Source organism: Silene latifolia, chromosome 7, assembly GCF_048544455.1.
Source record: "Silene latifolia isolate original U9 population chromosome 7, ASM4854445v1, whole genome shotgun sequence".
NCBI lineage: Eukaryota > Viridiplantae > Streptophyta > Magnoliopsida > Caryophyllales > Caryophyllaceae > Silene > Silene latifolia.
In genome coordinates this window covers 126,469,897-126,497,673 of record NC_133532.1, presented here as the reverse complement: position 1 = coordinate 126,497,673, position 27,777 = coordinate 126,469,897, and the positions used below count along the sequence as shown (strand labels likewise).

General features: G+C 36.5%; 3 protein-coding genes and 1 long non-coding RNA gene across 11 annotated transcripts; 2 read left to right on the top strand and 2 right to left on the bottom strand.

The window, feature by feature from the left end:
* Positions 1-20: 20 nt before the first annotated feature.
* LOC141593035 (uncharacterized) lies at positions 21-17,455 on the top strand. Of its 8 annotated transcripts, none has more exons than XM_074413978.1 (9): positions 21-193; positions 1,021-1,129; positions 2,038-2,141; positions 7,181-8,411; positions 11,138-12,025; positions 12,249-13,564; positions 13,749-14,153; positions 14,232-15,552; positions 17,052-17,455. In XM_074413978.1, exons 4-8 carry the CDS (start codon positions 7,733-7,735, stop codon positions 15,543-15,545), a joined length of 4,602 nt encoding a protein of 1,533 aa, XP_074270079.1. In that variant the 5' UTR covers positions 21-193; positions 1,021-1,129; positions 2,038-2,141; positions 7,181-7,732; the 3' UTR covers positions 15,546-15,552; positions 17,052-17,455. The 8 variants fall into 8 exon arrangements, with proteins under 8 accessions (XP_074270079.1, XP_074270076.1, XP_074270077.1 ...); XM_074413975.1 differs by lacking the exon at positions 17,052-17,455 and adding an exon at positions 16,026-16,212; XM_074413976.1 differs by lacking the exon at positions 17,052-17,455 and adding an exon at positions 16,026-16,212 and having other exon boundaries at positions 14,232-15,556.
* LOC141590782 (cysteine-rich receptor-like protein kinase 10) lies at positions 16,969-19,593 on the bottom strand. Its single transcript, XM_074411340.1, has 7 exons — positions 19,278-19,593; positions 18,509-18,628; positions 18,283-18,419; positions 17,967-18,177; positions 17,626-17,866; positions 17,395-17,545; positions 16,969-17,313 (listed from the first exon to the last, which is right to left on the bottom strand). The coding sequence occupies exons 1-7, from the start codon at positions 19,591-19,593 to the stop codon at positions 16,969-16,971; spliced, it is 1,521 nt and encodes a 506-aa protein (XP_074267441.1).
* A 1,937-nt stretch (positions 19,594-21,530) lies between these two features.
* LOC141593040 (inorganic pyrophosphatase 1-like) lies at positions 21,531-22,432 on the bottom strand. Its single transcript, XM_074413984.1, has one exon. It carries the CDS (start codon positions 22,380-22,382, stop codon positions 21,546-21,548), a length of 837 nt encoding a protein of 278 aa, XP_074270085.1. The 5' UTR covers positions 22,383-22,432; the 3' UTR covers positions 21,531-21,545.
* Positions 22,433-24,209: 1,777 nt separating this feature from the next.
* Positions 24,210-26,942, top strand: LOC141593041 (uncharacterized). The gene is made up of 2 exons (XR_012521272.1): positions 24,210-24,352; positions 25,833-26,942. It is a non-coding gene; the product is annotated as an uncharacterized LOC141593041 (long non-coding RNA).
* The last annotated feature ends 835 nt before the right edge of the window (positions 26,943-27,777 follow it).

Here is a 27,777-nt window from a genome sequence, read left to right as displayed (position 1 = left end):
CGGTATGTTCGTCTTAAATGAAGATTTGGGTTCTTAAATGGAGCCCTTCTTCATAAACTCCCAAATTATTCCGGACCGTCAATTCGGTAATAGACATTCTATCATCATCATCATCATAGCAATCTGAACCAAGTATTAATCCAGTAATTTCATTTTCAAATTCTTCTAATTTATGGAATTCGCGGTATCAAATGTGAGTATGAACTTGTAATTCCACTTCCTTTTAATTTATTTTACTGTTTCACCGATTAGGGTTTGTATTTGTTGCATTTTACTTCACATTGTGCTGTTATTCTGATTAAATTTGTTCAATTGAAGTGAAGCTGTTATTCATTTGAGCTTTTTTAGGTTTGTTTATCTAGCGATTAGGGTTATCTTCTTCAAATTTAGGACATTTCAAGCAATTTAATGTGTTTTAGGATGATTATGTATCTATAAAGTACAACAATCTGATGAAGATTTTATGGAATGAGGGCTATCGACGATTGTTTCATGTATGGTTACCCAATTCGCACATATTTTGTGTTCGTATTACAATGTATCGCGATGTTTTGGTTAAATCCATCATATTACGGTATTTATACTAAGTGTGTATCATTGCATCTGATGCATGCGTATTATGTATTCATATTTATGATCGTTAACTGGTTTTGTTTACTGGAGGAGACATTTTTAAGCGCGGATCTTTATTGGTGAATGAGGATAGATGACATCATTGATTTACGAATTATCTAGTAAAGGAGGGATTTTGGTTGAGTTACTGTCTACGGTTCAGTTGATTACAGACTCTGGTAGAGGCATCCAGTATGCAGCTTTTGTCATCCGGAAGGGCCAAACAGTTTTTAGTTTTTTTTTTTTTTTTTTTTTGGGTTTTACAGTTTACACTATGGTATTGTAAAGACATCATGGATACTCGTACCGCACATACTTATGGTGTTTACTAAAAGTTTCTTTTGTAGATGTATTTGTGTCAATTAACATACGGTTATAAAATAATACATATGTAAAACTGCCTTACAGATGTATGTGTGTACTAGGCGGTCACACAGCCGAGATGCTCAATCACTTACCGGTGCTATCGAACTAGCAGAAGACCATGTTTGCGCCCTGTTGTTGCTGCCATTGATGGGTATATGTCTTGTCAGTTGCTCTTGAATCTTTTGAGTTTGCTTTTGCATTCAAGTTCTTTTGGAGTTATTTTTCTGAGGTTGGACTTTAGACTTAATGTCTGTAATAGCTCGAGGTGCTATAAAGACGTACTAAAACAGTTACCTATGTGTGTGTGATGGTTTTGCCACAATCTTTGAAAGCCCAATCTTTCTAGTGCACTCATTAAACGTGAGGTGTAAGCATATTTTTATTAACGTTTTGTGATGTATGTCATGTGTTGAGGCTATAATGTTCTGTTGTGGAGGTCTCATTGAAGTTTGACAAGTTCAAGAGAAATTCACTTTTTATAAGTAAATTGCTTTACTTCACTATATGTCCATTTAATGATGCTCAAGTATGTAACCCTTCCTTTGCCTAGAAAATTTTAATGTAGTATTTTTACGCCATTAGTGGAGGACTATTGGAGTAGTGAGTTGAAAAAGCCTGTTTATCTTTTGTTTTTTTTTTGTCCCATTGAGGTTTATCAGACTACTCACTCCTTTGTTTGAGCTATTTTTCAAAGGCTTTTGTGTAAGTTTAATGCACGCCTGGGCCGCTGTTGTCCATCCGAAAAGTGCTCTCAGCTTTGGCTAGGGTACAGCACCTGTGGTGCGAACATCCTATCATTTTGGGTCCGTTTTTGTACCTACATTTACCATTTTATTGGCCATGGTACATCTTAGCCAAATACATTCTTTAGCTATGCTTGAGTCTTCGTTGTTTGTCCTTGAAGATATTTGGAATCTGGTGAGTAGCGAGTGATTGATAGTACTTGTGTGAGTCGTGAGATTGACAACATTACTTCTTTTGCGATTCTAAAATTTTATTATGTACTAAAAAGCTGACCCATTATTGATGGTCTCTTATTGTGATGTGGTCATATGGCAGGGATGCTGCAAAAAGATTGTTTCACACCCATATTTTGTTGTGCTGCCACTGATGTTATGAGTCTTCAGAAAGCTGAAAAATTTGAGAGTTCCTCTACTGATGCGGTATGTTTCCTGTCAATATTGCATTCCTTGAGTCGTATTTCTGTGTGGAGAGTCGTTTAGGGTACTCTATAGCGTTGCAGTAAGCTATCCTTGTTGGTTTATCAAGAGTTTCTTTATTGGTACCATTTTCTCTGGAATCACCCCGTGATTGCCTTTTAACTATTAGATTGAATACAGACGGAGTAGATGTCTGTTTTCTAAAGGTAAAAAGACTTGCTGTGTCCAGAGGGCAGAGGCCACCATAGCAGAAGCTATTATCTCAGTCATTTAGTGTTTTTCTCTAGACTAATGCTAAGTTAGCCAAGTCTTACTTCAAGATGACTGGTTCTCCAGAAATTTAGAAATCTAGGATGATTTTCCTTTTAACATTAAAATTTTGGAGATGAAGATAGAATGCTTTTTTGCGATTACCTTCAGATTGGGAAAACACCATCGTAATTGTTTGAAGTTGGGGTTATTTAATGTGAAATTGAAATATTAATTTTTAAGTGGAGGTTATGAATTAGGGTGAATGCATTGTACTAAATGTCGGTTTGAATCTTGATCTAAAAATCGATGGTTGCGGCCTATTCTCAGTCATTTCACTATAAATGCGGTCAATACTGCCTCAAATGTAGTTGCGGTAACTATTAGACTTGATAACACGATCACATTTACAGTTGCAGTAACTTGCCTAAATGCAGGCAATACTGCCTCAAATGTAGTCCCATTTCTATACTGCGGCCCATATATAAGACTAAGAGTGGATGATAGTAGTGGGAGAACATATCACTGTGATAGGGAAAATACAGTTACTTTTGCTAAAAGGGAATTCAGCAGCTACTTTTTCTCCAATCTTCGTCGAAGGTCTTACCTCTGTTCACCTAAAAACAAAAGAATGTCATGTCAATACGATGCGGAGGAAAATACAACATAAAGAAATATACGGCCACAATCACAGTGGCCATCAATAACACAAAAACAAAAATAGATTATAGAAGTTGTAATATGTCAATCCAAAAGTTTAGAAGTTTAATGGTGACTAGTTGGAGTATGATTTTTTTTAAGGCTGTTCAAAAGGAGAATTTTTCAATATAAAGATTATAAAAGATAAATCCGTCATTTTATATTATGCATATCTCCAGCACCTAAGGGGTTTAAAAACTCTGATTAATCCACCTTGAGGAGATATCCACAAGCTAATGACATCGTCCAACTCGGGATAAAACTACATCAGTTTGGCTATGCCTTTTTTGGATGTGTCATTTTGGATCTCATCATTTATGGCCGAATTGTTAGGACCATGAGAATATCGGGTTCATATTGTTCAGGTATAGATAGGTCAGATCGGATCACGTCAAATTTCTTGCCATAATTGTGTAGTTTAGGATGAGTTTCGGGTCAAATATTCAAAGGCCAGTTTTATGACGTTTCTCAAATCTAGTTGGAAGAAAAGAAAATCAAACAAAATGAAACTTTTTTGGCAACAATGTCACCAATACTGGCTCTCACTTATTTTACCAATCTGTTAGATGCTATTATTTTTTTTACCTATTTGGCAGTTTAACCGTTTCGGAGAATTTTTCAATACAATTATAAAATCCATCACTTTATGTTATGCATATCTCAATCACCTAATCGGTTTTAAATTTTTTGAGTAGTCCACTTTGGGATGACGGTGTCAATAAGTTAATGATATTGTCCAATTCGTACTCAGCTCTAGAATTTGGCATTATGTGTACTGGCAATTATATGGCTTGGTCAACGCTTAGAAATTAGCACTCTAGTATTTTGTTGTGCAGATCGTGAGATGATAACTTAATATGATAGTGATAATAGTTTAGTATTATAGTGAATCTGAACAAGTCTCCTCTGAACATGCATCCAGCATCAAAAGATAAAATCTTGTTTGTTTATCACTGTGGCTAGGGGTGTATGTTCGTTTATCAAGCCGTTGAATCATTCAGTGCTTCTATGTAAACCTGTAAAAAAAAAGTTTGGTATTTTATCGCTACAATAACCTTTTTTTAACGTCTGTTTTACTAAGTGGAGCTACTAAGCTGCTGAATGATTACTGAAATTCTACTTGTTTTTGGTATTTGTATTTGTATTTTTGTACAAGTCATCAAAAGTTCTGAATTATTCAGCAGCTTTAGTCCAAAGCCACTGAGCGATTCAACAACTTTGAACTGAATCTGGAAGAAAAAATCAGACCTACGTGGAACCATTTTCGTTTACTTTAGATCGAGCCCTACTTTGGTAATTTAGTTATTATGAAGGATTGTTTTGGAAAAAAACTTATGAAAATGACTTATTTTGTTATTACTTTTTTTTTTTTAATTTTTTGTAAAAGAACATAAATCCTTAAAAGGAGGAAATGTTTTACAAGGAGTTGAAATACTGTCAGTTTAAAAGTTTATAAAGGTAACAAGTGGGACTAAACAATGTTATTTGTTTTAAGACATTTTCAAACGTAGAATTTGTCCTTTAGGGATTATAAAAGGTACGTAAATGTCAACTATAAATTCATCATTCTATATATTTAGAAACTCTGAATTATTCAGTTAGAGGTGACAAGGATGTCTACGAGTTAATGACATTGTCCAACACGTACTCAAATTGGCATTATTTGTGCTGTAAATAAACACACAAGAATTAACCAAATCAATAAGTCTTAACTTAATATGAGAGTACTAGTATAATATTGTATTCCGAACACGTCTTCTCTGAACACGTCTCTCGAGACACAATCAAATACTTCCTCCATTCAACTCCACTCTACCACTTTGCTTTTTTCACGTTTGCCAACGCATGTTTTATGCGCTAAATATCGTTAGCTACGTATTTGCAAAAAATATAAAATTTAGATATTTTTAATATACTCGTAAAGACGAATCATCACTAACGTATTGAGAGAAAATTGAAAATGAATGTTTAGATGTGAATAGTGTATAAAATAGAAATTGGTAGAGTGGAGTTGAATGGAGGAAGTAACATTTGTGAGCTGATGGTCGAGACGTAATTAATGATCTTATACCTTAATACATTCATTTAATGGAATGTTGGTGTATTTTGAAGAGTGGATGCCTAGGATAACCTATATATTGCGGGTATAACATGTGAAAAGACATCCTAATTAAAAGCTTAAACTTAATTAATACTTCCTCTCTGCCGGTTATTTATTTACCTTTACCTTTGGTTGGCACAAAAACCAAGAAGAGAGGAGGGGGTCATTTGTGAATATTGATTGAATGACAAGTGGACAATAGTTTATGTGGATAATCAAATTACCTTTAAAAAATATTCCAAGTGTAGAAAGGCAAATAAATGAACGAGACACACAAATATGGAATAGATAAACAAATAACCGGGACTCCATAGTTATCATTTTCCATGTATAGGTGTATGAGTCAATAGTTGTCATTTCTATTTACTGTAAACTTTACCTTGCAAGCGCCCATGTGCAAGGGAGATTTGATGGTCTAATATTTTTATTATAATGCTTTCTCTCACACTTCCTTAATCTTTGTGCCGAATACAATTGATAACTAATGAGTGGGACGGAGGGGGTATGGTTCAATCCTATGTTACTCCGACACTTCACTTAGCTGTCGTGTCGCGTATCCGACACCTATTGGTCCGATACCGACACGACAGTTTGACACTTCACTTTAGACCAAAAAATTGAAAAATCCACACAAAATAGCCGTATCCGACGCTCGACACGCGTCGGACACAACACCCGTGTCGGAGAGTCCGGGTAACATAGGTTCAATCATTAAAAATTACGACCAACAAGTATAATGCAGTTTAAGTACAGCTAAGAGAGATGAGGTGGGCAGAAGGTAGAGTAATTAGCTGTTGTGAAAATTAATATAAAAAGTTGACTGCAACTCGAGTAATTAAATAATATTGTCAACTTAAATTATAGATTAGAGATTGGGATCATGGCTGTATAAGTACGGCATACGCCCAATTTGATAACTACACAGTTGCACGAACCTGAAAAATCAATTGCTTTTGTTCAATCTTCTTTCTTTCTTCAACCATTCCTAATCCTAACGTAAGTTCTAACGAAAATCTTCTTGTCTGTTTTTGTTAGTGATTCCTATTTTTAGTTTTCCAATTCGTATTTCATTTTTCTTCCTGTTCTCATTTCTTTCTTAGTTCAGTTTATACTTCCTTTTGTGTTTTCAATTCTTATTTCTTGCTGCCTACAATATTCATACTCTTATTCTAGGGTTAGACGCAGATGCGTGTCGGAGAATTAAAATAAACTATCTTGGAAAAGAACCTGTGTTCTTGGCCGGAAATTTTTAAATGAAATTGTCTAAATGTCGTCATTTTATGTAACACTAGGTGAATTACGTCGACGATGATACAAAATTCTTATGTGTCAGTTTATCAGGTAAAGGTGGAGGTGGGAATCGGGTCGGGTTTGGGTCGAGTCGGATTCGGATTATGACTACGTCCGAGTCAGGTTGGGGTAGTTTGGGTTGCTAAGTCGGGTCATTGTCGGTTAGGTCATTTAGATATATTTGTTGGATTGGGTTTTGATAGGGCCGGGTCGGGTCAGGTCATTATTTGGTTCGTATCGGAGTCGGGTTATTCTGATAATGGCACTGATTTAGCCCATAAATTCATTATCGGGCTGGTTTTTCTGATTGTTGTACCTTATCTAGCGATGTTATAAGGTTAGTTAATTTAAATTCTTTTATGAAAACCGTTCATAATGTCGGCTATCTTTTGTCTTATCGACTTAACTTTTCGTTAATGTTGGGTTGTATTCCGAGTCAATGTCGAGTTATCTTTCAAATCAGATCAGATTTCGAGTCACTTTCGGCCGAGTCAATTGTCGAGTCGAAACATGTATCGGATCAATTCAGGTTACGACCCTTGTCGAGTTCGATTTCGAACCTACCTTAATCGGGATACGGGTCATCATTGGGTCGGTCGGGTCAGTCTTGCGAGCTCTATGCTTTTATATTAAAACACTTACTTTAGAATTTAATGATACTAATGTACATTTTGTTCCTTGATTTGTCGTTTTAATTTCTTAGGAAAAGTCACTTCGAGAGAAGGAAAAGTAATGGGAGAACAGGAAATTATTTCGCAAGTGGTGAAGGTGATTAAGTCCTTTGTGTTTGATGCTATTATTGATTATGTGGGTTACATAGGAAGTTGCGAAGGCAATCTTGATGCACTTCGTACAAGCCTGAGGGAGGTGTGTAATAAGAAAGACGACATCAAAGAGAGGGTGAAGGTGGGGAATGATGAGCAGAAAAAGATTACAACAGAAGCTGCAAATTGGCTTCATGATGTCCGTACATTAACGGAGTGTGAAGAGTTGAAAGAGCTTATGTATAAGGATATTGAGACGGCAAAATTTTTGGTGAAAATGATGGGAAAGGAAGATCTGAAGAGGCGTATAAGTGAGGAAAGTGAGATGCAAGGAGTGGTGGTCAAAGTGATGAAGAAGTTGAAGGAAGATATGAAGATTTCTCAGGAGGAAGAAATGAGGAAACTTAGAGAAGTGGATTATAAGCATGTGGCGGAAGTAGTGATTGAAGTGATGAAGGACACTATTGACGTGTTTATTAGAGGACAAAGAGATGAGAATAATAGCCATGAGAACATTGAAGGTTAAAGACTTGGATAATCTTACAAAAGACGATGAGGAGATGAAGGAGATTATTAGGGAAGCAAGGAATGCTAGTGATAAGGAACACTGGCCGAATCACACTCTCAATCACGTGAACGACGAGGAATCCAATGATGTGCAGCCTCTTCTAGGTAAGATACCAGCGGCCAGTGGGAGTAATAAGACGATAAAAGAGGTTGCTAAGAATTTGTTTACACCTATAGCCAATCTGGTTACTCCTCTTGGGAAATTGATGGATGATGCTAATTTTGAGGATGAGGGAGTTAAGTTAGGGTGGGAAGTCATTGATGGACTTTGGATAAAGGGTCGCGGGTTGCAGACGGAGATGGATGACAACGCGAAACAACAAAGAGGTTGTTGCTCTTCGCTCTCACCCTGCAACAACTACCATGGTCGCTATCTAATTAGCAAAGCTGCTAAATTGATGGCCGATCGTATAAAAGACGAACTTATAAATAAATGTCCACAAGGTGACGTAACCGTGCATATTAGAACTGTAGACTTGCCGGACGTTCCTACACATTTTTTGAAGGGCCTGGATTCCAGGAATCACCTCCTGGACCAAATTGTAGAGAAGCTGAATAAAGATCAAGTTGATGCTATTGGTTTGTTTGGCATGGGAGGTACAGGTATTTTTTTTTTTTTTTATTGCTTAATTTCTTGCTTGTTCTTTTGACTTCTACACCGTTTTTTTCGCTTAGTTTCACTTCATTGCAAATCGTTACTATATCAATTCACCAGAATGCCCTTCTATTTATCTACAAATTCTTCTTTAAAACAAAGATATTCCTCTTAAACTTAAAACAAGTCTAATAAATTAGATAAGATAAAAGCAGAATGTCTAGATATTAGCTAAATATTTGTCTTATATATTATTTGACCCGTTTTAATCTTGAGACGCATATATTCGTCTTGATGGAGACTAATTGCTATCTCTATAACTTAGAACGTTATTATTGAGAATCGCTAGTAACACAATAGTTTGAGATAATATTATAGTACTTATAATATCATCGCTATATATTAAAGTTATACGAAACATATTTCATAACTAATGTATACGGAGAGGGTAGGATCTTGATAGGATCATATAAAATCCAAATGCAAATGCTTATGTCTTATGGTGAATCTAGATCCGGTCCACTAGACCACATAAAGTTTTTATGATAAAAAAATCACTTCCTAAATATTAAAATATTACTCCCTCCAATTTCATTTATTGTTCCCCTTTCTTTTTGGCATAAGAAATAAGGGAATCAATTTGGACCACACAATACACATGACCCCACATCAAATTGATTTTGGACCACACAAAGCTGTCCAAAAAAGGAAAGAGGGAACAATAAGGAAAATGGATGGAAAGGGAAAGAGTAACAATAAATGAAATTGGAGGGAGTATCTTTTTGGTTTTACAAATTAACATACTACTTTTATATATTAGAAAACAAATATTAAAACTAAAGTTGTAAAACTATTAAACTACCCTCTAAAAATCACTAATGAATAATATTTATTTTTTAAATTAGAAAATGCCAATGAGAAAAAATCGTAGCTTAAATCGTAGCTTAATTTGTGGAAAAAAGATAATATAGAAAGCATATAATTTTACTATTTCCGTAACTTAATCTGTACTTTTTTTTTTAAATAGTATATAAACAAGTTTAGTTAACTGTGTAAAATTGAACTACTCCCTCCGTCTCGATCGTTTGTTATCTATTCTATTTAGCACAAAGATCAAGGAAATGCAAGTGGATGTCTAACAAAGTAATATAATATTATTATTTCATCCACTTGCACACTACCTTTTACATATAAAACTTACCAAAAATAGAAATAGATAACAATTCACTATACATTCCAAAATGGAAATAGATAACAGATAACAAATGACTGAGACAGAGGGAGTATAAAATAATAGTGATATCTCATTAATTGCTCATTTTTCTCGTTATCGTATTCTGTTTCGAGCAAAAAAAAAAAAAATTAAAAACTGAAAATTAATCCAAGAGAATTAAGTAAACAGAATTGAATAATGTGCTGAAATGTTTTTTTTTTAAAATATTTTTTATGCCACAAACCTAACGATTCAAATTTATAAATTCTCTAAATTTTTTTGTTATGAAAGTAATCAAAATGGTTTATAGTTTCCTTTATACATAGTATGAATAGTATGAGTCAAATCATTCTCAAATAATAGCATCAATAAAAGATTAAATAGTTTATAGTTTTATATTATTTAGACTTTAATTAAAATATTATATTTAGTATTTAGTGAAAATTATAGTTTTATATTATTTAGACTTTAATTAAAATAGGGGTTCCCCATTTACATATAAAAATTTGGGAACCTCCCCAAAAGGAACACAATTTACCTTTACTTTTTTTGGGGAACCTCTTCTAATAATGGTGGAACCTCAAATTATGGGGAGGTTGGTGCAATAGTGAGGTTCCCCATATGAGGAGAAAAAGTGCATATGGGGAGGTAGTTCTACACCTTTGCGGAAGCCGACCCGATAAATAAAAAATAAATTTGTTATATGTGAATATAAAGATATAAAACACAAATATTGTTATTGTTATTGTTAATTGTTAGTAATTGTTAATTGTTATTGTTATTGTAATTGTTAATTGTTAATTGTTATTGTTATTATTTGACAACTTGCCAAGAAATAGCAAACCAATCTTAATTCCCGTAAACTTAAGTCAAATGATGAATATTTGACAACTTACGTCGTTCAGAGTAATATCCAGTTGAAAAAATAGATCTTTATTACTCCGTACACATTAGAAGTAAAAATCAGATGATGTAAGTTGGAGTTGTACAAGAAATTTGTGAAGAAATCATTTGGAGAAGAATCAAAGGGGCCGACCTTAAAAATTTGCCATTCCAATTCATATCATTTGGCTTCTTTTTCCGATGAGATGCTACGATGCTGATGCATTATTTCATGAACTCTTCTAACGACTGAACAAATAACAATGAACCCTAATTCGTTGGTCTAAATTAATTTAATTGTACTAATTCGATATAACATAGTTAATAAAGTTAATAAATTATAATTATTGATCGACATGACAATTAACGTTCATAATTTGAATAATTTGACGGATTTGATTAATTTTGTGAGGAAGAGAATTAGAGAGCGTGTGTTTTTTTTTTTTTTTTTTGGAGGAAGAAAGGTATGGAAAAGTAATGGTTAAAAGTCCATAAAAGAGTAATCTTTGTCCATGAAAGAGCAACTACGTTAACTTATAAAATAAACATATTTTCTCTACTTCACTTTTGCCGTTCTTATATATAACGTACATTTCACTTATTTTCATTTGATTAATATCTTCAGAATATTATGAATAGGCAAAACTACATTGGCAAAAGAAGTCATCCACAGGGTTAGAGATACATATGCCATAAAAGTGATCGTGGAAGTTTCTGATTCCCCAGACTTTGTGCGCATTCAAGCCGCCATTGCTGAATCGATTGATCTGCCTTTGCATGATGTCGAAAATGTTGGTCAAAGGGCTATTAGACTATATAACAGACTAAACTCAGAAAAGGGGAAGAAAATACTCATAATCTTGGACAATGTTTGGAAAAAGTTGAATCTAGATGAAATTGGGATTCCAGATACCTGTAAGCTTTTGTTCACAACTAGAGATAGAGACGTTTGCAGAGTCATGGATGTACGAGATGTTAACATACTCGAGGTGGGTGTGATGAAAATAAATGAAGCTAGAGAGCTATTCAAGAGTCAGGCTGGAAAACAAGCTGAGGTTGGAGAATATAAAAATTTGGTTGAGAGATTGTTGAGCAAGTGTGGAGGCTTACCTCTTGCTATTGTAGCAACAGCCAATTCGCTAAAGGATAAGGATTTGTCTAGTTGGGTAAAATTTGCAGATGACTTGGAAAAGCCTGTCTCAAGCCAAATGAGTGGTGATTATCGTCATACCTTCACAATCTTGAACACGAGTTACAAGTTTATACAACCTGATGGAAAAAGGATATTCTTCTTGCTTGTTTGTTTATCCCCTCTTGGTTCAAGTGTATCAATTGAAAGCCTAATGAGATACGGCATGGGTTTAAACTTGTTTGAGCATGTGAACAATCTTTCGGAAGCCATGGAGCAAGCTGTTACATGGGCTAATGAACTCATGCTAGCGTCAATGTTACTGGAAGGTGATGTCAAAGAGGATGTCAAGATTCATGATATTGTTCGAGACTATGCAATTTCACATGCCGCAAGAGGTACGTTGTATAAAATAACGTCAAACTTTCTATTTCCTCAAAAAAAAATAGGGAAAAATTAGCTTTTTAGAGTTTATGTTGCTTTCTAATGACTTTCTGAGTAGTTACCACTCTCATAACTATTTGTGTTTGAAATATTTGAATGCCTTGAAAGCCATTGTGAAGAGTAACATCCACGGGAAAAACTAAGATAATTGTTTCATTTTTTTTCTATCACTTGTAGAGGAGGAGCACAAGTTCATGGTGGAAGCAATTCCTCGTTGGCTGGATGAGGAGACTTTGAATAAGTACACTGCCATGTCCTTGACGTCTAAGAGTGATTATTCTCGCCTGAGCGGAGTCGAAGCTTGTAAGCTTCAAATTCTGACACTGAAAGGTGACCTGTCGCCAAACTTTGATGACAACTTCTTCAATGGAATGGTAAATCTAAAGGTTTTAGCTGTTTCAAACGTGAACTTTCAACCTAGTTTACCAAAATCAATGCGGGAATTAAAGAAGCTGAGAACGTTGTGCATGGAGGGTTGTAAGTTGGGAAACTTTGAACTAGTTGGTGAGCTGGTTAATCTTCTTGTTCTCAGTTTACGCGGATCATCTATGGAAAACATACCCAATGAAATTGGGAATTTATGCAAACTTCGGTTACTAGATTTGGGTGGATGTATATTTAGTAAGTTCCCACTAGTTCCCATCAGCGTCTTAAATAAACTCTCTACATTAGAAGGACTCTATATGTATAATAAGAGGCAGTCGGTTCTTGAAAAGAAAACTGAATATGAAGAAGCAAATGCGATTGTGAATATTAGGCTACCGTACTTAAATGCACTTGAGATGATAGAAAGGGATATAGAACTGCCATTTGATGGTCAATCTATCGAAAACTTGGATAAATTCAGAATCTCTATTGGGAAGTTCGACGTAATTCCTGAAGAGGATTTCCAGAACTCTTGTCGTACCTTATATCTTTCGTCGATTGAGGACATGAGTGGTTTTGTAAAAATAAGTTGTCACAAGCTATTACTTAAGAAGGCTGAGTATTTAAAGATGGAGCAAAGTAGAAATTTCGAAGGTGTTGTCCCACAGTTGGACCAAGAGGGGTTTAGAAGCCTAAGATCTCTTCACCTTGATAACTGCGATGATATCAAATACATTGTCGATGGACGCACGATGAGTAATATGATAGTTTTTCCATGTCTCCAATCACTAAAACTTGAGTTCTTAAAGAGTTTAGAGAAGGTGTATAATGCCGATGTTTCACCAGGATCATTTTCTAACCTACAAACTATTAAACTGTCTTATTTGTATGAGTTACGGTATGGACTGCCTCTTGTCCCACGTAACGTGAAAGAGATAGATGTGAGTTACTGTCGTAAGCTCGAGTTCATATTCGTTGAGGATGAAGAACTACTAGCTACTGATCTACCATTTTTAAAAACATTGCAACTCCGCGGTCTTCCTCATTTGTTAAGTTTGGTTGGACCAAAAGAGTTTTCTAATAGCTATGATGCTTTGCGGGAGCCTCGACTTTTCTTTGCTGAGAAGGTATGTTATTTGTTTTTATAATATACTTTATCACCCTCATTTGTTATGCATATTTTCTCCACACAAAAAATTCTGCATCAAGACTAATGTACTTATCAAATACGGAGTATCATATAATGTCATGCGTAAATGGATGATTTTTACCAGTACAAAAAGTGTAACGTGTATCTTTGAAATTTTGCAGATTGGCTTACCATCCTTAGAGTTGTTTAGATTGGACTGGTGCGAGAATGTTGGTAAATTGTGGGGCAAGGAAATTGATACACCTGGATTTCAGAATTTGAAGAATATACAAATTTTCAGTTGTCACAAGTTGTCGAATGTCGGCTCACCTTCTGTATTTTCTAACCTTGTACAACTTGAAAACTTAAGTATAAGCTACTGTAGGGAGATGCATGAAGTCATATCTCATGAAGAAATAGAAGAATCAGAGATTGGTGAACAAAGTATGGGGGACAATCTTGAGAGTTTCTATGGGGGACGATCCAAACTGGTGTTCCCAAAATTAAAAACGTTGACTTTGCACGAAGTGAAGAGCATGAAAATGTTTGCCAAGTTAGAAAATTCTTCAGCCTTTTTCAATGAAAAGGTAACCAGAATAATATACTCTGTTCTTTTACACATATACATGGTAGTTAATTAGCTAACGGAATTGTTCTAACTGTAGATTGATTTTCCATGTCTGGAAGAGCTAAAGGTGATAAGTGTGAATGATGAAGTGAGGGGACTGTGGGATATGCAATTATTGACGACGACGTCAAATCCTGCTCCGAAGTTAAGACAACTGGAACTAGGCAGTTCAACAGGGTTGCGACAGATCCCGAGCGTAGTCTTGAAGAATCTCTCTTCCCTCGCACTCACTGATTTTCATTTTCAAGATGGTGTTGTATTTTCATCATCAAATTCAGGGGAGAAGGGTGGGTTTGTATGGTTATATTCACAGCTGCCCAAATTGGAAGGGTTAAAGGTTGAGGGTAGCGAGTCATTGAAAGAGTTGTTTGAAGAAAAGGCCTACAATTCTGTCAATGATGCTTTGACGATGATTTGCGGGCAGGTTAAAACATTAGAGTTGGGACGATTGCCATCACTGAATCTCATACCTCTGCATCTCTTTAAGGGTATTATTTCCCTCACTTTGGATTTATTGAAGTGGAATCATTTAACTTCAGCTGATGTCCTTAATTCATTACACCAACTTCAATTTCTTGAAATTTCTAGTTGTCGCAAAATGAAAGCACTTGTGATCAACGTTGGTTCGCAAATCAAGCTCCCTAGCCTCAAGGAGTTATGTTTATCCAAATTGGAATCTTTTATAGGCATTTCTACCATGCCGAAAAACGAAGCCGCCTTACTTCTTCCATCACTTGAATCCCTTGTAATCGAACACTGTCACAAGCTGGAACACTTTTGGTCAAGCTCAATTTCAGCTCCCAGATTACAAGACGTGTCCATCGACTGTTGCAGTAACCTGCAACACTTATTGGTAGGTAATCTAGAGGATACAATCGAGCTGCCGTCTTTGCGGAAGGTGTCATTTTCGGGCTGCTCTAATATCAAGTACATTTCAACCGGGACTCTAACAGCACCCAAATTAAGAGAGGTGAAGCTAGTTGTATGCTCCAACATGCAGTGCTTCTTCCCAGGAAACCAAAATTATGATGGCGATCTACAATTACCTTCTTTGGAGGTTGTGTATATCGACCGTTGTCATAGTCTCCACGCATTCTCACTCAGACGTTTAGCGGCACCCAAATTAACTCAAATCACATACGATGGAGAAGAGTATTCAATGCTGCCATATGACGACCTAAACCACTTCCTTAAGGATGGTGATGATGATGATGATGATGAGCATGGTGATGATGATGATGATGATGAGCATGGTGGTGGTGATGATGATGATGATCATGATGATAAAGAAGAAGAAGAAGAAGAAGAAGAAGAAGAAGAAGAAGATGATGATGATATTAATGAAGATTGATGGATTGGTTAGTAAGTGACATCATTTATATATGAGATGTTTATATTCACCATTTCTCCTATAAGACGGTCTCAATCCTTTTTCCCGAGTCATGTCGCATGTCCATAGAAATAATCATCTAGGAATTTACAAGCATTTTCTCATCTATTACTACTCATTATTTACGGGTCCTCTTGATCAAATTTATTCATCTTCATACCATCTTCTCCAAAATAAATATGGAGTATATTTTATTATTTTTTACTTCAAATTCAACTCTGAAACACTGTCAATAGAAAATCAAATATTTCTGTATATGTTTTCACGGGTTGGCTTGTAAATCTAAGCTATTATAGAGATTGGAGACCGTCTCATAGCTTAGATTAACCACTTTATTAACCATTACTAGAAAAGACCGTCTTAAATAATAGGCTATTAATCAGGGTCATCTACACGTAGATTTATCTTCTGATGGTCTCCAAATTCTTTCCCCAATTGCAGGGCTTGACAAGGAACATCGCCTTTCGACGGGGATGTTGGATGATATTTCGCTTTTGTTACCTTCTTTTCACTGTTTATGTTTAAGTTTTGTACCAAAAACTCTTAATAACTTGGCTCATAGTCTAGCTAAGAGTTGTACGAGTATCGTGATGAAGGGGTGAAGTAAGTCCATCTCTTGTTTTCGCTTGTTCGACTTTCTCAGGAATAATTTTTTCTTATAAAGGTGCCTCTAAAATATAAGAAGGCTTCTTGTAGAAGTATCTCTCAGGAAGAATATTTCCTATAGAAATATCTCGGCTTTTGCGACGACATTATTCAACTATCTGAATCTTTCAGCCTGAGGGATAGAGAGGTTGCTACCAGCAGTCTGGCTCGTCTGGCTCTTAAGAGTAAACTTTTTCTACACGGTTCCCGATTTTTTTTTTATTAATTGTCTGTGTTTACCTCTCTGTTTTGACAAAGATTTTTTCTTTCCATGAGTTCGACATCATTTTAGCGAAACCCAAATTCTATATATTGAGAATATGATTGCTTCAATTGTTGTCTTTGTTTGTTATTAGTATTATTTGTTAGATTGTAGTGTTAATAATAATTTGTGAAAATTACATGAGTAGTGAAATCGATGATGTTTTCTTCGTGGTGTTTCTGAAATGGATTTGAATATGAACTACATTGTTTATCTACAGTATCGATCACTTGTCTGCGATACACAACATTAGATTATAGTTCTGCTTATCTGGGGACAACAAGAACTCTTGTAAGGAGCCTCGGAAGGTCTAAGAAATTCGTTTAAACCACGCGATATTCAATAGTATCGATCATTACAATGCTGAAAACTATTTTCAACATAACTTGGGTAGGACCATACAGAGTTTCCGTATTAGTTTTTCTTTAATTCTAGGCATATGACACGTATTTGTATGGTAGAGTTTGTCCGACAGTATCAACGTGGATACAAGTCAGACTGGTAGTTTCCGACAGAGTTGTTGGTATAATGAAACTCGTTGTTTTGTCCATCGAATTCAGGTGGCCCTTGTCTATTATTGTCCAAGGTTACGGAATATGCTGATGATGATGATGGTGAAGGCCCTGGAAGTGATTGGAAATCGGAAGAGTTGCTACTTAGCATGAGGACCGCCGATGCCATTGTTGGTCTGGTAGCTGCGTCTTCTTGTACACAAAATAACGCTAGTTGGATACATCGCAGGACTTCAACTCTCGATACATCGGTGCTTAATGCTGGATCCACTAGCTCCATGACATTGCCTGAATTCCAAAGTCTCCAAGCCTGTATCAACGAGAAAAACAGTCATTAGCGTGTTTGACTCGGCCATTTTATGGACAAGAAAAATGTTTTCATTTTTCTTACGCGACTAAGAAGACTGTCCCTTCCTAGGGATTGATGGAACAAGTTATTGCTTCGCCCGCTGATAATCTCCAAAAGTAGGACACCAAAACTGTATACATCCGTCTTAATAGAGATCACACCCGCCATTACGTATTCTGGTGCCATATATCCACTGCATCATGATCATGTATCAAGACATTTCAGAAATTAAACTGTTGTGGTTTCTCCGAAATATAAAGAATAATGACTTACTGTGTTCCAATTATTTTAGTAGTGGTATTGGCTTGAGTTTGGTCTAACTTAACCAATCTAGCAAGGCCGAAGTCTGCTATTTTTGGGTTCATCTCCTGATCGAGCAAGACATTACCCGTCTTAAGGTCCCGGTGTATAATTGTATGACGAGAGTCTTCATGAAGGTACAATAGTCCGCGTGCAATTCCCATAATGATCCTGAATCGTGTTGGCCAATCCAAATACTTGCGGTTGTTTGGATCTGTAAAACCAGCGTAAATAAACGAGATTGTCTTCCGTGTGTTCATCATTTTTCGAGTACAAAAATAAAATAAAATTATGTGTTTAAAGAAGTAGTCTACCAAATAAGAATTTGTCAAGACTCAAGTTGGGCAAGAACTCATAAACAAGCAATTTTTCTTCTCCTTCCAAACAAAATCCCAATAATCTGACCAGGTTTCTGTGCTGCAGTTTCGCTAGTAAATTGACTTCATTTGCAAATTCCCGGTCACCTTGTGAAGATTCTTCCGATAGCCTTTTTACTGCCACCTCCTGTCCATTTGGAAGCGTTCCCTACATAGAAAAATAATTACAAGTGACAGTAATTTAAAATTTACGAAGCAAAGGGAAAAAAACTTAAATCTTAAGGAGTCGGAAAAGTATTTGCTTTAGTATTACCCTGTAAACTGGTCCAAATCCACCTTGACCGAGTCTTTTTGCATCGGAGAAGTTGTTAGTTGCCCTTCTTATAGTCTCCAAGTCGAATTGCAAAGCATCTTTTGTGTTTCTATCGGCAGGTCTAACCGAAGGGATATCTAGATGATAATAAGGTGAAATTGTCTTAGAAGAAAGACATTTACTACAAAGGTTAAGTATTAGCTCCTCACATTTGAGTTTTACTTACCCGGCCTTTGCTGATTTCTTTTCCACATCAAAGCGAAGATTGCAATCGCGCAGAGAAGCAATGCTAATGTGCCAGCAACAGGAATTCCGACTCTAATCAGGTAGTACCCTATGCCCTTACCTGATTCACGACAAACGATTTGTTAAAGCTAAGTTACCACGACATAACTTATTTTCTCGACATTTCATTATAGGAAAAATAAATGATTTTTGGGTCTCTCATGTACCCCTGAACTTTTTCGTTTTCTAAGATATACCCCTCTTTTCTTGCAAAAAAACTTTGACCGTCAATAACTATTGGATACACGCCTACAAGTTCAGAATACGATAGACTTTTTTTTTTCTTTTCAAATTGACCACCTCTCTTTAAGAGGTCTTCACTTTGAAAAAGAATTCACCGACGTCTCAACTCATAGTCGGGAATTATGGTCGATCAAAGTTTATTAGTTAAAAAAGCTTTGATCAACCATAACTACCGACTACGAGTTCAAAAAGCGGTGATTTTTTTTTCAAATTCAAGGCCCTGACGAGATAATTGGTTTGAAAAAAAAAAAATTACCGTTTTCTGAGCTCGTAACATAGAATTATTGTCGGTCAAAGTTTTTGGGTGAAAAACGAGGGGTACACCTTAGAAAACGAAAAAGTTCAGGGGTACACGAGAGAATATCCCAAAATTTATACAGAAAAACCTTATACGAGACAGTCTTACGTGGGCGACCAACAATTAATTCATATAAATGATCGAAGAATCAATGTATATTAGGATTTACCTGAAGGTAAAGGTAATGTTCGAGGTGGAGGTGGAGGCGGAGGCGAAGGCCTAACAGTGTAAAAAAGTGCCGTATCCCACATCACAGTGCAACTAGGCCGAAAAACGAACAACTTCAGTCTTGGGCCCCCACAACAATCAAATACACGACTTTGATCAAACCCAGCACGCAAACATGAGTAGCAGTCGGGTCCAGTAAGGTCAGGAGTGCACTGCACTAGACAATATAAAGTCAAAGATGACGAAAGAGGCGCATCTCCTGTTGCGAAATGATTTGAAGTATTCTCATCTGTTGCCTTATTAATCAGGGCGTCCATCGTATTTGACAATACTCGTTCGAACTTATCAGGGTTAGATGCATTCGCCTCGACAATTGAATAGACCATAGACTTTGTTAGAGCCTTGGCCGCGGCTAGAGCTGCTGAAGGAATAGTTAGCTGATTGGGTTGTTAAATCGGTTAGGAGTGTATTTAGGTTGTCTGGATATAGGCTGTTTTCTGTGAAATTGCCATTTTCGTCGACACACACGTAGTTAACGAGTAGAGGATGCGATTGTGATTCGATGGGAATGAGATTGTTGATTTGGAGTAGAAGTTGAACAAGAATTAGAAAAGATAGTTTTGTGATGTGGGGATGAAGTGAGGGTGCCATAACTTGTCTCTGCATAATGCTAAGCAAGTTTTTTTTTTAAATATGTAGTGCTGTTTGACTTAAAAATTTCGGAGTACAAACTTATTCAAAATATAATAATTTAAGTAATAAACACACATGGCAACATATCTTGTGAGTTGTGAGTAAATGTAGCAATGAGGTCACTCAGGTCAGTTTTTGTAATACTCCACTGAATTGAATACGTTATTCGGGTGGGTACCACTTTGAAGAGGTCTATTGATATGTTTAAATGACTAGTGCTTAAAGGGATTGAATGTATTACTCATATCAACAAAGCGCGCACTTTCTTTTTCGGTTATCCATGCAAAAGAACTACACAGTTAAGCGTGCTTGGCTGGTCCTAATCAACTACACACTTAAGCGTGTTTGGCTGGTCTAGTGATCTTAGGATTGGCGACCTTCTGGGAAGGTTCCCGGGACTCGCATAAGTGTGGAAAAAATGCGCTGGAAAGGACACGTGTTGAAATATATTGGCTATCTACACAGCCTGACGAGCTACCGTGAGTGACTACTATAGTACTATATACAAGTTTCTTTGTTATTGCTAGTTACAAATAATCTAGTTTTTCTTGATCGATTCCAACAGTTGACTTTTGTCTTGAGCTGTTTGTGATGTTACTATTTGGTTGGAAACTTTCTGCAAGAAAATTTCTTTCCATGAAAGAAAATGTCTTCATGGTGGAGCAGTTACTCAAGAATTACAGTTGAACAGTATTTTAAGAATGCTCTTCCGCCGAAAATTGTTTGCAGATCATCTGATCTGATCATGTCAATTCTTGACGAGTTGACTGTGATGGGCACTAGACAAGATCACATTAAGTAATTCGAAATGATAATTAATAGTCTCTAATAAGATCTACATCTACAAGAATGGTTCATACATTTATGACTATCATGGGGTCTTAACTATCTTAATGTTTCAGCCTCATGGAAAGATTATATGATAATCTGATCCGAAATGCACTTACGTCATAACCTTAAAGAGTTAAGACGAGGCAGCGAGTGCTTATTATGTTCCAAGTGGTGTTAGTCTAGTGGTAGCCGGGTTAAACCTTGAACTTGCAGAAATGCAGGAGTTGAGAAGTCTCGGGTTCGACTACCAGCTAGGACGATGTTCTCTTAACCACTGGAGCCCCCGAAGGGGTGACTTACATGATCCATGTGGTGGTGCGGGAATGCATGGTCCCGGGGTAATTCAATCCCCTTGTTATAAAAAAAAAAAATTTTAAAAAAAATTAATCAATTGAGGTATGTGTCTGGTCAGTTCAAGGTAATTTCAGGTCACGTTTATTAATGTTCAGTATAGACAATCGGGTCATTTTCAGATAGGATAGTTTCGACTTAGATCATCGGTTAATATCCCTACACCGGACTTGAGTGCTAAAGCCTAAATGCGTACTACTCCGTAAGTATTTCAAAAAATATATATATAGATCATATGAAGTGATATCAACTACATATGAACATTCACATTATATAATTCAGATAATTAAGACGGTATATTATACAATGACTAGTCTAACGCGAATTAAGGACCGCTTACATAATTTTTATAACGAAAAAATCTCAATCCAGAATAATTATGGTGACTAAACCATCAGCTCATGCCTCGAACAAGAAGCGAGGAGGCTAAATCTAATCCAGTAGGTCGGTTTTTCAATAAATCGTCACTTCTTGCCAATGTTCGATCTCCTAAATCAACATTAAGGAATCGAGCCAAGTTAATCTCTTGGATTGTAGATAGTAAAACTCGCTCAAGCTCAGCTCCTTCGCTCCATCCATGTATCTTGGCTTTAATCAAACTAGGGTTTCCAGAAATTAAGTCCCAAGCCGGGAAGTTCTTTCTTGGCATAACATGATCACCATCCCTTAGTTTTAAAGACGGGCAATAGTCTCCACAACCGTCTCCTAAATAAACGATCTTCTTGTTCGCTTCCTCGAGTAGTATCCTTTTAATCACTTCTCCCTTGCACATATTTGGAGGGCATGGATTACAACATCCATGAGAAGACTTGTCGAAATCTTGATGATGCGAAAATATCCTCAATCTTCCTTCGTCATCCACGTAACTCGGATTTGTGTGAATTTCCGAGAAATAATCGCGTACCCCAAGATGACTCAATATGGTTTCGATGAAGAATGTATTTGCATCGCTCACAATCCTTAAATCACACCCCATAGCATGCGCGGCTTTAATGGCTGCCACAACACGAGGATGAATCGGAACCCTTGTTAAAACCTCGGAAACTCGATCAATAGTACATCCTTGTGCATGAATTTCTTTCATCATTGTATCCATAAGCGTGTTCCATGGCATAGTAGGAAGAAGCTTATCAAAGAGTTTCGTAAAACCTAACTCATCGACCACCCAATTATCACTATCGACGTCAATGATCGTCTTATCAAAGTCGAAAATCGCTATAATACCCTCCATTATCGATATTATGACGATATTATTGCTAGCACTTTTTTTTTGTGTTATTGTTGTTGATACTAATTTTTGATAGATTTTTTAAGGGTATTTATAGGTATGTATTATGGAGAGGTTAGCTCTTAATTTACGCTGATAATTATAAATAGATGCTATTATGCCAAAGGAATATTACCTTAAATCCTTAACTAAGTAAGGATTGTTTGTACTCCAAGTAATTAAATTAAGACTACCGCCTCTTTCTGTTTTTAGGTGTTAAACTTAATTCTAGGTTTGTTGGATTCTAAATAAAATTACGAAATGTGGAATATTCTAAGAAATTAATTTAATTTTGATTATTGCGTGTTACTTAATTTTACATTACCAAATTCACAATAACTAATGGAAGATATGAGCGGTGATGCCGAAACTACTTACCGGGCGTATAAACTATGAATCGTACATCATATGGTGTTCTATTCATGGTATTAAATTTTGTATAGGTTTCTAGTTAATTTGGATTCTCTCTATTAATTTTCCTCTCCATTATCTCTCAACGTCTAGATATATTATCCCAAAACGATCTAACGGTCCTAACTTTAATTAATGGATGGTGATGTGTAAGAAAAATAATACTCCCTCCTATTCAATATAAACTTCCCTATTTCCATTTCCGTCTATTCACAATAACTTCCCTATTTCCTTTTTTAGTAAGTGTTTGTGTGATCCAAATTTAATTGTATGGTGGGGTAGTGTATTTGTGTGGTCCAAATTTAATTATATGGTGGGGTAGTGTGTTTCCTTAATTTTTGTGTCAGAATAAAAGGGGAAGATCCACTTTTCAATACTTGATTACTCGTAAGACGTATAGCGACTAACCACTTAAATTGAGTTTGTAAGATGATATTAGTGAACTTCATTATCAATGATGAACATATAATATGTTTTCTTACTTGCCCGTGCTTAACTCATTTGTTATTATACCTGAAATATGAGTTAAAATTGATGCTTATATCGTAAAGAATCGAACCCAGGTCTTCCCTCTATAAACTAAAAGCAACACCACTGTGACAAATTGAATGAGTTGATTCTTTGCTACTCTATTATGTATATGTACTGGAAACAACTAGGGCTATAGCCCTAGTAGAATGGGCCTGGTTCCGCCCCCTATCACTGCTAGACCTTGGCAAACAGGTCAATCAGGTTGGGTTCGGGTCGGGTTAGTTTGGGTCGGGTCCGAGAATCGTTTATCGCATACCGGCACCTTCAAATATTATCTGTTGCTTCTCAAACTTTGTGTGGCTGCTTTATCTGATCCGAGGAACCGTCCGTATGATTTACAGACATTTTTGTTCCGGGACCCTGAAATCCCGAAAACCGTGTATTATACACTTAATTTGAGCCGTTTTGGAGGAGGTCGTACCGGGTCATGTTTTTTTTTCTCCAATTTTTCTGCCAAGTGTCTGAGGTCGCTTGATTAGTTACTATATCCGATTTCAGCCCTATATAACAAATATTTATCTATTTTTAAGGAATACCCGATTTTCGTCTGAGAAACGTTTAACGCGTACTGACACCCTCAAATGTTATCTGTTGCTTCTTAAAATTTGTGTAGTGGTTGCTCACTTCATCCCTTAACCATGAGGTTAGGGGTTCGATCCCTGCCCATGGGAATGGAGCAAATTCTTTGGTCAGCCGTTTAACTCTTCGTGAGAGCACCCGCGGCGAGGGGATTATACACTGTTGTCGGACAGTGGACAACCCGGTTTACACCAAAAAAAAAAAAAAAAACATTCAATTTGCAAAAGCCAAATTTACCGATCAATCCAATTCAAATCGGATCCTCTCCGTTTCTTTCTCAATGTCTCGCTTCCCCATTACCTTAATCAACGACCGAATATACTTAGACAAATTTGCACTCTCTCAATTTCCTCTATTAATCCAGCAATTTCATTTTTAAATTCTTCTAAATCACGGAATTTATGGTATCAAATGTGAGTATGAACTTGTAATTCCACTTCCTTTTAATCTATTTTTTTTGTTCGCGCATTATCGTTTCCATTTCAATTATTTTTAGGGTTTATAATTGTTGCATTTTAGTTCATATTGCGTTGTTATTGCGATTAAATTTGTTTAATTTGTGAACTGTTATTTATTTGATCTGTTTTGGGTTTGTTTGGCTTGTGATTAGGGTTATCTTCTTCAAATTTATGTCATTTCAAGCAATTTCATGTGTTTAATAATTGTTTCTGTATATAAAAGTTAGTACAAAAATGCGATAAAATTTTAAGGACCTTCTCTTTCGGGTTTTTTCTCCAACGTTCTCCTTTCACCTAAGTATAAAATACGGAATACTTTATATTTTACTTACATGAATGACAAATGCAAGCGGTTGGTTGTCGGATACTATTTGATCGGTTTGTGAGAGTAGAAGTTTGGGGAAGACCAGAAAGAGACAATCCATAGCATTGCTGGAAAATCTAACTCCAGATGTTTCATGTCTGGGGTTCAGTGTCGTCACCGTTTCCTGTTTGTCCTTGAAATTTTAATCTCCATGATCTTTGGTTCAATTTTGCCTAATTCTTGCTCTTTTGGGACTAGGACTACTTCAATTGTCGTCTTTGTTTATATTTATATCGTTTGAACCGGTCCTAGAACAGGCTAAATACAAGAGCACGCAGGCCAATGCCTAGGATAACAGTTAGTAAGACACACTCACGTTCGTAAGAATTGAGGATTCTATGGTACAACTCTTTAGTAGTACTCGAAAATTTAGCTATATCGCATCCCTGTATCTTATAGTTATAGTAGTTCTCTCTTTTGACTTTAGTGACAACTAAGTCAATCCTCTCCACTTGAGCATTTCACAAGATATCATTCCGGCTCCGCATATGCCATACATTATTACATTATAGCTCATAGCATTTAAACCATCTAGCAGATATGCTTATGCAATATATGTACACCACGCCTTTGAATACAGTTGAACAGTTGCTTCATCCCATACTGACTCACCCTCCACTCAAACTGATTTGCTGTAGCTGCGTAGCATATTAGCACCACAAAAATAGATGATTAATGCTCTCATTATCTGCTCCACACAGTAGACATTCATAGTTTTGACAGACGCCAAAGCTAGCTAGTCTATCTCGTGCGGGCGACATTATTCATTATCAGCTAAAGAGGGCACCTTGCAGGGAGCCTTGGATGTAATACCTCATGTTGAGTGCATGGTAGTCAATACACAATCTTAGATTATCATTTTGCTTCTTTTGGGACAACAAGTTATTTTGCAGGAGCCTTGGAACCTTAGAAGGCCCAGTAAACTTGTGATTTTTGAAGCGTTTTGATGGCTTCTACTGTTTGCTTGCATTGTTATCTATAAATTATAAACAAAACGTCGAGTTATTTCTGCATACTGTTTGTACTGTACCTACATTTACTGTCGTAACACTCGCTGATTTTCATTTTCAGGATGGTGATGCTGCCTTTTCATCATCAGATTTAGGAGAGAAGTGGGTTTGTATGGATGTATTCACAGCTGCCAAATTTGGAAGAGTTTAACGGTTAAGGGTAGCCAGTCATTGAAAGAGTTGTTCGAAAAAGAGGAGTACAATGCTGTAAATGATGCTTTGACGTCATTTTGTGGGCATGTCAAAACGTTAAGAGTTGAATACTTTGCCATTACTGAATCTCATACCTCTGCATCTCTTTAAGAGTATTTGTTCCCCCACTTTGGCTGAATTTGAAGTGGAGTTATTTAATTGAAGCTCACGTCCTCGAGGATTCTGTACACCAACTCCAATTTCTTTCAATCAAGGTGACATGGAAGCACTTGTGATCAATGCTGGTTCACATATCAAGCTCCTGAGCCTCAAGCAGTTAAATTTATTGGGTTTGGCTTCTTTTATAAATCGTTTCTTCCATCCCGAAAAACGGAGCCGCTATCTTCTTTCATCACTTGAATCACTTGTAACCATGTCCTGTAACAAGCTGGAACACTTTTGACCAGGCTCAATTTCAGCTCTTAAATTACAAGACGCGTCCCTCCACCATTGTAATAAGCTGCAACAGTTGTTGGTAAGTAATCCAGAGGATACAATCGAGTAGCCATCTTTGCGAAAGGTGTCCTTTTTGGGCTGCAAAATTATCCAGTCCATTTTATCTGGGTCTCTAACAGCACCCAAATTTAAAGATGTGATGCTCTATGTCAATGCCAAAACATGCAGCGCGTTTTCCCAGGAAACGCAAACCACAATGGCGATCTACAATTACCTTCCTTGTAGATTGTGGTTAATACAAGTTACTGTAGCTATGTTATAACTTTTAAAGTTAAGTCAAGGGACTGTAGCTTATAACATCGGAGTTGAGTAAACCTGGCAAACAGGTTACTCCGTTCGGACCATCAGTCAGTTGGGTCGAGTGATTGGGGCTCAAGTATGTTTCAAGAGTATTGTTATTAGTCATTATGGTTTTAAAATTTTGCTTTCGGGTGTGGTACTGCCTGTAATCTGCTGTTGTAAATAGATAAGAAGTATTTGCTCATCAGAGTTTCAAATTCAAGTTGTGAGGCTATTATGTACTGACCTCAGTTTATCCTTGGACATTTGACAACTGATAGTCAATCTAGAAATTGTCTTGAATGGTTGATGTATTTATGATTTGTGATGGCATGGTCTCAAAATTCTCTTGCTGTACTATACATGTGAGTGTTCTTCTGTAGCGACGAATGCCTACTACGGACCACTACTACTCTGTAGTGGGTTAGAAGAATTCGACAGTGAATCTTGTGTCCAGAACAGTAATGGAACTAGAAAATTTTTCATTCGTTTGTTTCTGTTGCGTTTTCAGCCTTGTCTAAATGGAGACCCAAAGATTTTGATGCTCATCAATTTTTCACCTGAGCCAGCGTCAGTGAAGGAATCACCGTGCTCACTAAGATTCGCTGCATGAGTGAATATGTGTCAGATAGGAGTTGTTCATCAACAGACTGTTGAGTTCTTCTGATTCTCAGTTCAGCATTGATTAAAGGTGATACTTCTTTCCTTTTCTCTTGACTTTTAGGGTCCGTTTGGATACAATTTTAGGAGGGAAAGGGAGGGGAGGGGGAGTGAGGGGAGGTGAAGGGAGGGGAGAGAAGGGGAGGGCAAATGGAATGTGGGTGTTTGGATAACAAAAATTATGAAGGGAAATGGAAGGGGAGGAAGGAGGGAGATGAAGAATGGATGGAGGATTGAAGGATGGTGGTGGTATAATTAGAGTCAAAATAATGTTTTCTTTCCAAATCTTGCCACCCTTGGAAAGATTATAATTTGTTCTATAGGAGGGAAAATAAGTCCTCTCATTTCTCTCCCCTTCCATTTCCTTTCTCCCATATTTTTTATCCAAACAAAGGAAATTAAATCCCTCCCTTTCCCTC

Bases quoted from the DNA above. Each gene is read 5' to 3' on its own strand.
- LOC141593035 (XM_074413978.1), top strand. From the start codon at position 7,733: ATGAGAATAATAGCCATGAGAACATTGAAGGTTAAAGACTTGGATAAT. The intron at 8,412-11,137 runs GTATTTTTTTTT...TATTATGAATAG, and splicing joins GTTTGGCATGGGAGGTACAG to GCAAAACTACATTGGCAAAA. The intron at 14,154-14,231 runs GTAACCAGAATA...TTCTAACTGTAG, and splicing joins CAGCCTTTTTCAATGAAAAG to ATTGATTTTCCATGTCTGGA.
- LOC141593040 (XM_074413984.1), bottom strand. From the start codon at position 22,382: ATGGAGGGTATTATAGCGATTTTCGACTTTGATAAGACGATCATTGAC.
- LOC141590782 (XM_074411340.1), bottom strand. From the start codon at position 19,593: ATGGACGCCCTGATTAATAAGGCAACAGATGAGAATACTTCAAATCAT. The intron at 18,629-19,277 runs GTAAATCCTAAT...GTCGTGAATCAG, and splicing joins AACATTACCTTTACCTTCAG to GTAAGGGCATAGGGTACTAC. The intron at 17,867-17,966 runs GTAGACTACTTC...CTGGTTTTACAG, and splicing joins TCTTGACAAATTCTTATTTG to ATCCAAACAACCGCAAGTAT.